Source organism: Poecilia latipinna, unplaced genomic scaffold (genome assembly GCF_001443285.1).
Source record: "Poecilia latipinna isolate Pla-1442-1.1 unplaced genomic scaffold, P_latipinna-1.0 Scaffold721, whole genome shotgun sequence".
Classification (NCBI taxonomy): domain Eukaryota; kingdom Metazoa; phylum Chordata; class Actinopteri; order Cyprinodontiformes; family Poeciliidae; genus Poecilia; species Poecilia latipinna.
Genome location: NW_015113337.1, coordinates 99,286 through 114,580, shown reverse-complemented (window position 1 = coordinate 114,580; position 15,295 = coordinate 99,286). Strand labels below are relative to the sequence as shown.

The window sequence follows — 15,295 nt, the reverse complement described above, 5'->3', positions numbered from 1 at the left end:
TGTTCTAGAGTCTCCTGTTAGATTCTTAACACTTGCAGGTCCACAAACCTTCAGAACACAATAGTAATGAAAATATTGTATGCACTAATAAAACATGCAGATAATCTTTAGTTATTAGGCGAAAACCTGACAAACATCAGCAGCAGTCGTTTAAATCTACTCTGCTGCTTTATGCCTCATCCAAAACCACAGCATAAGTTCTTCATTAGGAACACAGAGGCCTGAATAAGCATGCTAATGAGCAGCTTCTGTTCTTGGGGGCTCTGTGAGAAATGAAAGGTTAAAACCCTCTGAGCCCACCTGCAGCAGGACCTGATTAAAAAGGAATCAGGACAACTTCCTGATGGTTTCTGTCACAGCTGCCTGCTTTTGTCTTGATAGACCCTTTAGCCATTTTAAACAACAAAAAAAAATCACATTATGGAAATTTATCTCTAAAACCGTTTTGTTTTTGTTTTTTTTACTTGTTCTCAGTTAGAATACAGCTTTGCCTATCTGACTTTTAACAATTGTGGGTGTTTTTAAAAGCTTTTCACAGTCTATTTACAATGTTTCCCATTAACACACTCATCCAACCTGCTACTCGGCACAAGTACTCTGCTTCCTGAACCTCAGTCACATCAGACGTGATTTACAGCAGCTGTTCCCACCTGACATGAGTAGTTTAAGAAACCAAAACATTACTTTGGCTTCCACTCTGTTGTTAATGCCGACCAAACATCCAAAAACAAAACCACTGCATTTAAGCTGAAAAATGAAAATGTTCAATATGGTGAAATTCAAAATTGAATTATTTGCAATGTGTGGGTGACATATTTACAGTTAAGAAACTGAGGACAATGGATACTGGAGGAGAATTGGTTCAACAAACTCTTACTAAAATGTTTGTAGCTACAAAAGCTTCCACTGTGAAACGGTTTTGAAGAGAGCCTGCTCTCTTTTGAAACGTACAACTTCAAGTCTTTTCCAGAATATTTCTGAGATTAGCCTCAAAATTTCAGAGTTTTTTCTTTTTATTTTCTAGCAATTTTTTTGACTTTTTAAACTCTGAATTTTCCAAGGTTTTCCCTTCTATCTAGAGTGGACCTAATACGCTGTCGTAATTTTCAGTTGTGCCTTGCTCTTGTCTAGTTTTCAGATGACAGACTAATGGGATTTTGTTTTAAACTTCTCTGTTACTGACTCCTGAAGGCCACTGTTTGCACAGGATTTTATTTAATAAAGGGGAACTAAATACAAATACTTTCCACAGATCCTAATTTGTAAAGAACTTTGAAAATTCACAACTACGAGCCTCTACTATGTGTTGTACGTGTGACTGGCTGTGTGCATGATATAAACACAGCATCAGCAGTGACAGACTGAAGGTTTATGTTTCATATTCTACCCTGTTTTCTTTCTTTCCTCCCTCAAACCTGCCTTCATGTTTCTTCTACAACTCTGTTTCTTTGCCTGTTTCTGATGCTTACTTGGCACAATATAGTCTCAAAAGTTCGCAGCCTAGGGATCTGGTTGTGTAATAAGGCTCGGGTTAGTCAAGCAGAAGAGACAATCTCCCCTCAGTTCTATTTTTCCTCTCAGCTCACAAGAAACGGGAGGCGGGGATGTGGGGGGGAGATGGAAGATGAGCTCAGAGGATGAAGAAGAACCAGAGGAAGGAAGCTGAAGACCAGAGCGGAGGTGATGAGATGAGAGGAGAATGGCGGATCAGGAGCAGGGTGAGCTTTTGCTTCTTTTTGCTGGAGAGGATGTGCAACAGTTCCAGGGGCAGCCTGCATGTTGCTGCACGTTGCTGCACGTTGCTGCACATTGCTCACCGGATCCAAACCGCAGCTAGATCTGCTTTCTCTTCTCCGCTCACCCATCATCAGGCTGCCTTCTATACAACATTATCGCTCTAACCCTGAGAAATCAGAGCAAGCAGCGATCGGGCCCCAACTTTATGCTCATGTCAACAACGTGCAAATTTAACACACAAACACATGCATACACACGCACACACACATACACACACACACACACGCACACACACACACACACACACACAGACACGTTCCCTGAACCGGCTGGATGACATCGGGTCTCTGCTGGAGGAGCTCATTAAGCCCAGACGCCGGCGGTGGGATGAACCCAGCGATGCAGAGCAAGACGCAGAGACTGAGCGCGTGTAGATCGAACCGCCGCGCGTCAACAATGAAGTGGCGTGGATTAACAAGTAGGCTGATGCCTGGCTGAGAAGATATCGATGATTTCTCGGCTGAAACTTTGACACGTTTGTGCATCATCAGGGCACAGAGGCAGCTCCTCCCAGGCAGACATGATTTAAGAGCTCAGCTTCACAGAGGCCGGTTCACACAGGAGCGTTTGTTCAACGAGGGAATTACTGAAAGGCGCAGGAGGAAAGTTATGACTGATGGCTGTGTGACAGCTCACTCACATGGTGTTGAAATTAAAACTAAAAGAACTGAATGATGACATTCCCTGAAATTGAAAGTTATGTGCATTCAATGCAGCTCTGAGCAGAGACACAGAGCTGCATTGTTGTTTGTAGTCATAGAAAGCACTTAAAGATTTAATAGCCTATATTACCACACCCACTACATTTCCACAATTGTGTCCAACAAGAGTTGAATTTAATTTGAAAGAAATTCAAATGTATTTCATACATGAAGTTATTAATTGGTCTTTTATTTATTTTTGACTCGTGTCTTTTATTGCAAATGCAGTGAACATGTTACCTCTGTCTATTAAATGTTTCACCTAAATACACAAATAAAACCAAATGAGCTGCATAACATCATAATCAATAGGCTACTATAAATACCTTTAATAAAGTTCTGTTCAGTAAAAGCAAAGCAAGTTGATTATGATGTATTTTCTATATCTATGTATAAAAGTCATGATGTGATGACCAGCATATTAAAAGTATATGTAATATTGCAAGACATCTTATCAGTTTTAAGAGAAAGTAGTCAATCTCATTAAAATCATTTCTATCATAAAGCCCACTGTGTTCCTGGTTTCATTTGGAGCAACATGGAAGCTGGTATATGTGAACTCTGTAGGATGTAAGACGACTTCATTACTTTGTCAGACATCAGTTGTAGTTGATTTCGTAATAGAACAAGTTAGGGAAGTTTCTCAAGAATTGGCGCCCTGAAAAACGATGACGTTTGGTCCCTCTACATTGTGCTAATAGCACTTAGCACACTTTAGCTCACTGATTGACACAGTGTGCTAAATAGTTAAACATAATTTAGAGAAGCATAGAGGCAGATCGTTTTTCTGCCTCTATGCTTACCTTATTTTACCTTATTAAAATTGAGGAATTTTAATAAGGTACTCAAATAAGTCGATGAACCATTAGAGCCCTGGTTAGCATAATGTGACTTTTCAACATATCGTCTTTTAACTAAATCTTAGACCCATCTGACCAAAGCGTGTGGCTGCCTCAGTAAACTCAGTTCTACATTTGTGGTGGTAGGACATGCCTCCCAAACTGACTGGTTGGTAAGTCATTGTTTTGTTTTGGGTTTTTTCTTCATGGTAACAATGTAATCCTGGGTTGTTTGCCAGTCTTCTCTCACACAGACCCAATTGTTTTACACAAAGTAGTAATTTACCATCCTATGAACATGAATGTACATCTGTCTGATTTGAAAGCCATATTTTTTTTTCATCTTTCCAGGTGGCTAAGAGGAAAGGGCCTCTGTGTCACATCATATTTGTGCCCCAGGGAGACAGAAAGGCTTTCATGTTAGAACACATTTAGATCAACATAAAAAAGTTTGATGACTTTAACACAATAAGTCCACAAGGTGAATTTGTTTTTTGTTTTTGTTTCTTTCTTTTTTTTTGGACAGCAAAGCACATCTCCCTGTATTGTCTTTAATCAACACTACGAACCTCAAAAATGACAAAACTGACAAGTCAGATATTATAAGTATGTCGACCTGAAAAGTCATGCATTTTGTTACCAACTCAGAGATTTTGAAATAAAGCCATAATTTTTGGTTATCATGTATGTAGTTGACCTCCAGGTTAGAGACAACACCCACACACAAGTAGTTGAAAAATGAATACTTGACTCCTTCTAATACACATCAAATATACAATATGCATTAGTAAGGACAGTGGAAAAAAAACCTTAGTACTACAACAGAACCTAACATCCATATGGTCTTCCTTATATCTGCTGAGGAGCAGCCAATTAACACCAAGGAAAATGAAATGAATGGCACACCTGAATTTGCTGCTTTGTAAACAGCCAATAGCATGTCAAACACCATCGCAGCTACATATATCAGCTTCACAAGCTGCATTTTGTTTCACATAGTTTTGATATGATGTATAAAACAAAATCTGCAAATAGGCTCATCAACCCCAAATAACTTGAAGTGATGTTCCACTGAAAAATACATCAATCCTGAACCTCAGTGTAGGTCACAAATGGACATTGCCTGCACCTTGGCCCACCTCTGGCCACAGTGGTAGATAAGGCATGCAAAATTCAACATGAATTCAGCGTTAACGTCATACGCAAAAATGAATATGCTGCTTGTGTTTATTTTTTGTAGATGCAGCTGCTATCACCTTTGTTTGGTTAGCTGCATCCACAAGTATTGGCTCATGCCAAAAACGGAGAGTAAGAGTTTATAACAATAGATGAACTTCCGTCACCATACGTCATCATCACAATATTTGTTGCGTATGTTAAGATTGCAAAAAATTGTTTTCAACTGTCATGAATACAATAGAGGTATACCAACAAGATATCGAGACCCGTTGCAGTGGATAACCACACCTGATGTAGATGATCGTACCAGAGGTCTAAAAGAGTTGCAAGCAACAATGTCACAATCCAACGTCTGTTTGAATGTTTCTTTACTGGCATCAGAGGCAGAACGGATCTGTTTGTGGAGAATATGCTGCTGTCCTCAGTGATTACAGCTTGAACCACAATGATCATGCACCACAAATCTTTAATGAGGCTACAGCAAAAGACTCCTTTGCATAAAACACTTTCTCCATAACTGTGTCACAACCATCATCCCCAGCATGCTGTAATCATGCTAGTTGCAGAGCCTGAGTTTGGCTCCAGACCGGAGGGATGCCCCAGTTAGAGATGAAGAAAACTGTATCAACCGAAGTTATTTTGATCGCCTCAGCTGACCAGGAGGAAATGCTCAGCAGAGCAAACTTTCCTAAACATTACCATTTCATGCGTTTGTTTGCATTTTTCTTATTGAAATGTTGCATCCAAAAAGGAAAGCTGTGAACATGGACGTCATGTATCCACCTCCACATCAGCAAGGTAGGATTCCAACATGAATCTGCAACCTTTATAATCTAAAGAAGACGACTTATAATTCTGATGAACATCTGCTGCTGGAAATGCATTGTCAATATTAAATACCCACTACTTTGTCTTAGCTTAAATATGTAAATAAAGAACAGACAAAACACTTACGAAAAGAGGATAAATAAATTTTCTTCTGCTTGATGTTGATTTTCAATGGAAAATATACTGAAGACACTTTTCAATCCAATGACAAGAAAAACTGACATAAAAACATGTTGCTGGTTCTATTAGTGACATTCTGTTGTGGAAATTCAATGCTTAAAAATATTAGCTGGTTTATAAATTTTTCCCATGTTATTAATGTCATGGTCCGTGTTTCTGTGTGTTTAGTTTTGAGTTTTTCTGTGTGATTCTGTTTCCATGTGAGTCTCTGTCCTGTCCTCCCCGTTGATTGTCTCCCAGGTGTGTCTCATTCCCTTGATTACCTCGTGTGTATTTAGTCTCACCTGTTGTCTGTGTTCTTCATCGGGTCCTTGTCTTACGTATGGCTAAGTTTGTCTTACGTTTTCTTGCCAGTAGAACTGTATAGTCCTGGTAGTGTCAGCTCTCGTTTTCAGTCCTGTCATTCAGTAGCTACCGGTATTTAGCTGTGTGCTAGTTCTCTACCGTGCCGCCTGTTTTGGACTGTGTGAGCATTTTCTCCATTAAACTCATCATCATCACCATAACCTGGGTCTCAGCGTCTCTCCTCACCATCACCAACCAACACACCTCATGACAATTAAGAACTATATACTAAGAGGTCCAAAGAGCCACTTAAAAACAGAAAGCCAAACAAACATCCTCCATGTCACTAGCTGCATTTCCATAGATCATAGGATTGTGCAATTTTATTTTTCAAAAATAAATTTGATTAACAGAGACGCCAATTTAAAAAAAAATGTTTCTGGTAAAAAAAAAAAAATGTAATGCTATGATTAGGTGGTTTATTGGCCATATAAAAATTGGCTCATTTCGCAAAACTGCAATGGAAACACAATTTTCGCATCACACCAGTCACGATCAACAACTGGATGTTACCACTGGTGCAAACGACGAAGACGACGACAGGAAGTAGGAGGATCATGGTAAAGCATTTTTTTTTTTTTTAATGAATTATCGTTTGAAAACTTATTCACTTGTGATTTTGATTGCGTTTCTTCTGCAAATGTGAAATAGTGTTTTGTTTTGTTTTTCCCAAAATTCGCCGAGTTTTTAATGGAGACGCAGCTACAGAAGTATTTGGAAAGATTTTCTCTTCGTGAGTATTAAGTGTAACTTCGTTCTTCTATTTTGCTATTTTTTCCTGCTGATGCTCAGTCTGCCAGTCTAACTGCAGCGCCTGTTGACAGGTGATCTCTTCCTCTGCATTCACCCTGCTGCTGCCTGATCGAGGCTCCCACGCACACGAGTGGGCTCCGCTCCGCGCGCATTCCTCGGCTTAAGGGAAGCGTGCGCGCACATCCCCGGACCGCTCGAGCCAAAAAAAAAAAAAATTCGCTCGGTGGTTTGAGTCGCTCTCGCTGTAAATAGCCTGCATTTATTTCAAGACTTCAAAGGTCTGTTTCAGACTCCCTCCCCATCCACTCGAAACCTCCCACCATTTGACTCGAAAACAAGCCGGGGATGCCCAGAAAAAAAAAAAAAGAAAATGCGAGTTGGTGATGCGCCGAGAACTGAACTCAAGCTGCTCTCGATCTGCTTGGACGCAATCCGAGACACAGATGATGGGAGTTTAAAAACACTGCTACAACAGGATTAAAGAGCAGCATCCGACAATAATAATGAAAAAAGAAAAATCCTTACCTCCTGCTGAGACGCTGCTCCACAGCAGCCAGACCCACAGCACCGCAGGCAAGGTGCCGCGGAGTGGGACCGAGCGGGCAGCCGGCGGCATGTCGATAGAAGCCGGTCCGGGGGAAGAGAGAGCGACGGCGGCGGCGGCGGGGAGACTGTGGGAAGGAGAAAATAAAACCACGAGCTCCCTGGTGTGTTGAGCGGGCTTGTCGGCGGTCAGGTAGAGCCGGTGGCGTCAGAGAAAGTCCGCATGTCAGAGGAGCATCCTCCTGACTGCAAGCAGCGCCTCCTGCTTTCTGCCACCGATCCGTCGGTGTTGTCCTCTCTCACATTCTCAGTCACAAGCAGCCTCCCTCTCTCCCTACCGTTCACCCCTCTCTCTCTCCCTCTCTCCCTCTCTCTATCACACACACATACACACACTGACAGTCACACACACAATATGACCCTAATGATAATGAAACTTTGTTTTGGAGAGAGCGAGGGAGCGAGAATGTGTGTTTGTGTGTGTCAGGGGTGATGGGCTGAACATTTATATAAGATAGAAAGAGAGGAAAGATTTGCAGGAGGGATGAGGCGATGGATGGGTTGAGTGAGGAGCTTCCTCATGCCGAGCTGGTAATCTGTTTGAGTAGGCTGGTTGTATTTCACTGTGGGAATCCACCACCGCAACCGCCTCCATGTAGACCAGAGCAAGACTGAACACTGTGCAGGTTAATGAATGCTGACCGCTGGGAAGCCTTCAGAGGAGGCTGCCGCATGGCGTTTAGTATCAAAATTAAAACTCAGCATCTGGATTTCAAGCGAAAAGTACTCACTGCTCACAGTGCAGCAAAGTGCAACTGTGTACTTCTAGCAAATGGCTGAGTCCCAGTGGTCAAGAGATTTGAGACAAATTTTACAGCATTCTGCTGCAAAGTAAGTTGTTATGTATGCTTTGTGTTGCTAAGTAACTAAACTTTATGTTAATTTATTGATTAATCATAGCAATAGGAAGAAGAAGAAGAAGAAGAAGAAGAAGAGCAAAAATAAGAATGAAAAGTATACACCCATCATCTGTACCCGTTTGTCCTTGCAAGGTCGCAGAGGTACATCAAGGACAAATCACCACGGCAACACAGAGATGCTTAGAATAAACAACCATGCACACACACAACACACACGCATGCACGCACGCACGCACACACACAGAGTCACGCCCAAGGACAATCTGGAAAAACCAATCAATGCTCTATGCAACTGGATTTGCACAGTGTGAGTTCAGGCAGTCAAACTTCCTCCACTCTTTCCATCAACACCGGCATCCCACAAGGCTGTGTGTTCAGCCCAGGGCTTTATTGACCCTTTGCAACTACGTCACTTAACCATATCGAGGTGCCATGAAGGATGTCCTAATGCGATATTTGGTGTCTTTCTAATCATACTTAAAAAGTTTATAAGTGTTAATCTTCTTACTTTGTTTAAAGTGTTTGCTGGAAATCTGTGATTACGCCGAGGGCTGTTAGTCGTTCTGACTGACGGCTGCTGTCCACCACCACAGTGTCTTCCCTCAGTAAAAGATATCAAATAAAATGACAAGTTTGGTTTGCATACCTGTCTGTTTGCTGCCCAGTTATTCAAACATTCATAAAAGCTTGACTGGCACGCCTACTACCACTCAAGTGAGAAGACATAACCTAATAGGTTGCAGAATAAAATCCATGTTTTGTTTTTATTGATACATTTTGATAGCATATATGATTATATACCCACAGAGTTATTAATGTAGCAAGGATTCTGAGGAACTGTAGCCTGTCTTCAGTGAATTATTTTGATTTTAGTGCTTATTTATTTTCTTATTGGGCAGCCCAGCGCAGTGTATCTGAAAAGCACCTGGGCTGTTGTTTTGTTGAGATACTCCACTGCTCAGTATCATTTCTTTGCTTTGTTTTACTCAATTGAGTCAAACCAAATCCCATCAGATCACAACACTCTGAAATCAGTGAATCAGAGGACAAATTGTGTTGCTTCACATGATTTTTTTCTGTCAAAGTATCTAAAATGTGTATCAACATATGCATCATATTGGAGATGCACGACCCTGTTATTTACAATGAAGGCGACATAAAATTACAAACTGAAACATGTCAACAACAGTAACCATGTCATGACAGAGAATTTCAACGGAAGAAAAAAAACACGCTGAAATATTAGGTGGTTATTTTTACGCTGCTTCAGTGTAGCTACGGATCAAGTCCCAGAGCTGAGTTATCTGTTACTTTGCCTGTTCACACTGTGGTTCCACAAGTCCTGCACAATGTGTGCTCAAACAAATGAAAGCAGATGTGACAGAAGCCCTGTGAGTTAGAGTGTGGTGTTGCACACGCTGCCCCATCATTTCACACACACTCCTCAGCTCGGCTGGCTGACCTTTGCTGTGGCAGAGCAAGCCGTGGGTTAACTTCCTCATTCCACCTGGGGCATTTTACACATTACCAGGGTTGTAGTAGCTTGGGGGTTTTTCAGCATAGTGCAGTTTTAATAGTGACTCGACAATTTGTTTGAAGGTTCATTCAGAATTCCCTCATTAAAACAAATTGCCAGTCAAAAGAAAACCATCTCAACACTGATGATTATGTCATTTCTGTGCTGTGGAAAAAATGAATTGCCAGGCGCTGTCAAGTGAAAATCACTCAGTCAGGTTTGTTTCATACCATAGGCGTGACATGATAGCCACAAGGTCAAATACTGGAGAAGAGGTCAGATTAAAGCTCCAAGTCAGGCTCAGAGTGGGCTGTGTGTGTCAGACAGAGACCACACACAGGTTTCACACTGAAGATAAGGAATCCCAAACAGAGACAGTCTAGCTCCCATGCAGCTGCCGAAAACAGCGTCTATCCTTGGCTGTGCAGCCCAGACAGGTTCATCTGGAGAGAGTTCGTAAGCACTTAGAGTAAAGACATAACATGACATAACCAATAAATTATTAAAGCCAGAATATATTGCAGGATAATAAAATTGTCCACCACAATGCAATTAGTCATGCATTATAATGTCATTTAAACATTACAGGGACAAAATGGGGATAACCAGATTCAATGAGACTGTAGGAGGAGCGCTGCACCACCACCAGCTGCAGCACCACCAGCCGCAGCATCACCAGCCGCAGCACCACCAGCCGCAGCACCACCAGCCGCAGCAACACCAGCCGCAGCACCACCAGCTGCAGCACCACCAGCTGCAGCATCATCTTCAGCAACAGCACCAGTAACAGCAGCGTATCTGCTTCTGTTAGCCTCTTGCTAATTAAAGGATGTGGTCGATACTCCATCATTTTGTCTCTAAAAACTTCAGAGATCATTATTCTAATTGACTTCCTGTTTCAGTGTTTATGTTCAGCATTAGCCATCTGAAAAAATGCAATTTGTAAACCTGCAACATGGAAACAGTGACATAAATGTGACTGAAGGAGATCAAGACGTTTCATGTGTTCTTTTAAAGGGGCAGTATTACGTATGTCCAGGCAAAAAGGGCCATTTCATAGCACAATTAACAAATAATTATGTTATACTATCATTTTATAGCATATTCAAATAACTGTGTCACATTCAGTTGTTTTAGAAATGCTGTATATATCAAATTTAACTTTGTAATTTAATGCCTTGAATTTGGGTCTCTGTCTCTTTAAGAAACTCCTGCTCTTTCTGAAACTCCGCCTTCAGGAAGTCATCACAACATGGCTCCCCTATTAACCCTTTAACAACATTTTTACCAGCATTGCTCCTATAATGAGCTCAGCAGATAAGCAGTTCCACCAGGTGTTTGCTAATTGCTGCTGGCTAGTCTGAAGGACCTGAGTGGAGGAGTTGAGAGGAGGGCTGCTGTGTGAGGCAGAAACTTGGAAACTGCAGTTCAGAGGAGGAGCTGCGTCTCGAAGGCGGAGCTAGGTCCACCCAGGCGTTTTGCACAGCTGGATAGTTGCCGTGGAGATTAAAGGATTTCTCAAACCTTCATGAAAGAATCAAAGCAAAACTCCAGGTGTGTTTCTGATGAGGAAATAGCATTATACCATTATGTAAAGCTAAAAAAAAAATCTATTTTACACAGCAGTGCAAATCACTGTATTTTTAGTTTCTCTTGAATAGAAGTAAAATGTTCTATCATTCAAATGTCGTCTTTCTCAGTGTTACTTTTAGTTTCCTATTGGTGCTAGCTACACTTTCTACATGAAATATTATCAGGTGAGAAGGAATTAAGAAAAAAAAATAGAAAACGCCCAAAGCCAAGGCTGCATAGGAAGGAGTTCTGCTTTGTGGTTAGGCTTTAGGTTAAAGGTCAGGCTCAGGTTAAATGAACAGAAGTCAATGCAGGAGAAAAGTGAATATAGAATACTATGCGAGAGTGATTGTGTGTGTGTGTGTGTGTGTGTGTGTGTGTGTGTGTGTGTGTGTGTGTGTGTGTGTGTGTGTGTGTGTGTGCGCGTGTGTGTGTGGATGAACGTGAAACATATTGTGTAGATTAATTATACACAACCTGATGTTTCCTTTATTCCTGTTAATTATGATGAACGTCTGCTTACAGCAAATGAAAACACATCATTTAAGATTAGGATGTTACACCATACCAATTACAAAAAATAATAATAATAATCATTTCCAATGCAGAATTATCTGCTCATTTTTTTCCTGCATGAGTTGCTCAACTTCAGACTTTTAAACAGCTCACAGCAAAGCAGCTCTACTTCAGTTCCAGGAAAGCAGCGTGACAGGAGGGAGGTGGAAGGTTGCAGCAATCAGTGTCAGGGATAGACGAGGCTCAGAGTCAGGTAATGCAAACAGAACACATGGAGAAAAGCATTTCATTTTCCTGAGCTGCTGTTGTGTTATTTTTACTCAACTTAAAAATGTACTAAAATATTGTATCAAAAGGAAACGCCTCAGATGCGTGCTTTGATACTGCCAGTTTGTTCTGCGGTTATTTATAGCTTTAAGTTGGAAAGAAGGTTTAATCAAAAGCATGAAGTTGATCTGAAACGTGTTAAACAACCAAAACATAATAAATCCCTCCACAGAGAGATCCAGAGCAGCACCAGGAATAACTCTGAGTCTATTGGAAGCATTTCTGTTTTATTTGATGCGCTCCATTCTAAGTCCAGGGGAAACAATCTGGCTCTGTGGCTGCTCAATGCTCCTCTATGTTCTGCTGCAGCCGTGTGTTCCTGCTGCTGGGCGCCGAGCAGGTGATTCACTTGGCTACTTGAAATGAGTTACCAACCAGAGGGAACGGGAACCAATTAAAAAGCGGGAATCTGCAGGTGGTTAAAAGATAAATGCAGCGGCTGAGAAATGCCGAGCGGCTCCAGCAAAGCTGAGCGTCGTGTTCTCCAGCGCTGCAGGTGATCATGATTCTGCCATGAATCCAAACAACCGCCGACTTTTTCTCAAGGTTAAACTGAGCCGCCTGAAGGCTCGGTTTATGTTCTCTGCCAGTGATGTTAATAGTTGACAGAGAAAATATAGTGTGCCTCTCACTCATTTCACTTTGTCAGCAATAATACTGGAATCAGTCTGCAGCCGCGCCTCCTTTGTCAATCTCACAAATCTCAACAAAATTCACCGGAGTAAGGTTGGCCCCCCCACCTTCTTCAAATCGGACAAAAATGGTGTCAAAAGTTTGTGCTGGTATATGCAGCAAAAATTCTTGTTTGTGCCACTATAACTTTAGAAATATTAAGAAATATTACCAGAGGTCATGAAAGGTCAACGATGCCCCCCTCTCCCCCCAACCCCACCTTCTTCAAATTAGACTAAATTGGTGCCAATCAACGTGACTATGTCTGTGCAACAAAATTTCTTAATATATTTCAAATGATAGTAGCACAAATGAGAATTTTTTGCTGCACAAACGTAGCACAAACATTTGACACCAATTTTGTCTGATTTGAAGAAGATGGGGGGGACGGGTGGGCAACTTCACTCAGGTCAAAGTTCATGTAAGCTGTGGGATTTATTAATGCTGAGAGCAGAGGGTTTGTATTGCAGTTTGATTTTGTTGTAACTTTTGAATAATTCAGTTTTTACAGTGTGTTAGCTACTTTTTTATTAGTTATTATTAGTTAGATATTGTTTAGTTTTAGTTTAGTTTTTATTAATTATCGTGGTAGTTTTAGTTTTTCATACCTTGGTTAATTTTAGGTGCAGAATTCAAAAAAGGTCAAAATGTTGCATTGTGATTATGTTTACATTGTTTGGGTAATGAACAGGAGATACCATTTTTAGAAACCTTATTATTATTGTTGAACAGCAGCTCACCCTGCTGTTTTCTCCCAGCTTTTGCTGTTGGCATTTTGCGTATAAAAGCTCAGCGCCTCCAGGAGGAGAATGGAGAAGTGAGATATATGGACAGCTGACAGCTGGGAAAAGAGAAAAATCAATTTGACATCAGTTCAAAAGGCTAATAAATAGACTCATAAACATTAAAACTAAGGATATTATAGCTATAATTTCAGTATATTTTAGTTAGCTTTATAAACTTATGGTATCGTTTCAGTTAGTTATAGTTTTTATTTATTTCAGTTAATAGAAATATTTTTTCAATTGAAGTTTTTGTTATTATGTTAGTTTTAGTTGTCTATCATAACTTTGGCATAGAGTGACTAAACACTAAAACCTTTCTTGCTGATAAGTTGTATAAACCGGACCTTACTGGTGATATATTTTGTAACAGTGCAAACTGTGACATTTTTGCGTGAACTAGTTTATTCTGCACGTCTTATTTTGCACCAGCAAACATGCCACCTTAACAGTCACTAAAATCCTCCTTCTTTCCCATTCTGACCTTTGCTTTGAACTTTAGCAAGTCATCTTCATTAATAAAGTGGCCCATCAGTAATACAAAGTGGAAATATCCACTGTAGAAACGTTCATGAAATCTGTTTTGTGTATTCTGTGTTCAGGAGGAGTTTGTGCCTCCTGTTGATAAGGAATCACTGCAGATAGAGTGATCTGCTAACAGATGGCAGGCCACCCCTAGCATATCTCTTGCTAGTGTGGCACACTGTTGCCTTGCCCGACTTCATTTTTAAGCGTTTAAAGCTCATTACACAGGCAAGACAAATTCTCTTGGCACGAAGAAGTCCAATTTTCCACAGAGCAGCTTCGGCGCTCCCAGACTTTGAAAGCTGAGTTTTCACTGCTCAGCTCACACAAGTGCTTTTTCAAATACTAAATGTCTCTGTCTAAGTGAGGACAGTTGACAGCCGTTTCTACGGTGAGCCCACAGCGTTCACCATCCCCACCCCGCTCTGTCACCGCAGCACTGGAGGCAGCATGGCTCATAGTTGGGTCTCAGATACCAGGCACTGACTCAATAACTGGCTTTTTTTTTTAAATTTTTTTACGCATGTACACTATATTGTCAAAAATAACTCGCTTGTCTGTTTTCCCACACATAAACTTGAGTGATATGCCATTCTTGCACACGCAGGCTTGATTGACAACACTAAGACCCGCCCCCTGGCTCCGATTGGTTGATTGTAGCTTGCACTGGAAGAATTTAGAGGAGCTTGATTTTTTTTCTCAGATAATCTGTCTCACACCATCCTATCACAACATAGTGACAGTATCAACAAATACTTTTCTTTTGTTTGTTTTTAAATAAAAGTTACATACTGCCCCTTTAAAGACTCATTTCCAGTTATCGGTACCACTGCATGGCTGATGTTGCCACCAACAGTGGCAGCATTTACTTTTCACATGAGGCCACTTTTATGGCTTTTTAAGTCATTACTCATTTTTGTCCAACATTGTAAACCGATTCTCTGTCCTAACCACAAAAATATCCCCATTTCCCATTCTGTACTTTATATACACATTTACAAAAGACATAGTCATGTTATTGGTATACCATTCTGCTGTTTTGTACCATCTTTCGACTGAACAGAATCATCAGTGCCACGTATAAAACTCCTAAACTTTTGCCTTTATGTGCTGAGGCAGTCAGAGCTGCGTGTCTCCTCCATCTCTGCCAAACAAAGAATGAAATGATTAGACGGCGGCTTTAGAGGGAGGAGAGATATCGTTCGTTCTGAGAAGCATCACTCCCCCCACCAACCGTCCCCGGCTCACTCCTTGTCTCATCTATCCTCATCCTATCTGATTCTCTTTGTAATCTACAATC

General features: G+C 41.0%; 1 protein-coding gene across 4 annotated transcripts in view; it reads right to left on the bottom strand.

Moving 5' to 3' along the window:
• Positions 1-7,503, bottom strand: part of sez6l (seizure related 6 homolog (mouse)-like) — a 78,557-nt gene extending 71,054 nt beyond the window's left edge. For 2 of the 4 annotated variants that reach the window (XM_015045328.1, XM_015045329.1), the window contains exon 1: positions 7,148-7,501. In XM_015045328.1, coding sequence (XP_014900814.1) covers positions 7,148-7,238 — 91 coding nt within the window. In that variant the 5' untranslated portion in view covers positions 7,239-7,501. Of the gene's footprint in view, positions 1-7,147 lie in introns of all 4 variants that reach the window. The other 2 variants (XM_015045330.1, XM_015045327.1) reach the window with 2 other exon arrangements.
• Positions 7,504-15,295: the final 7,792 nt, after the last annotated feature.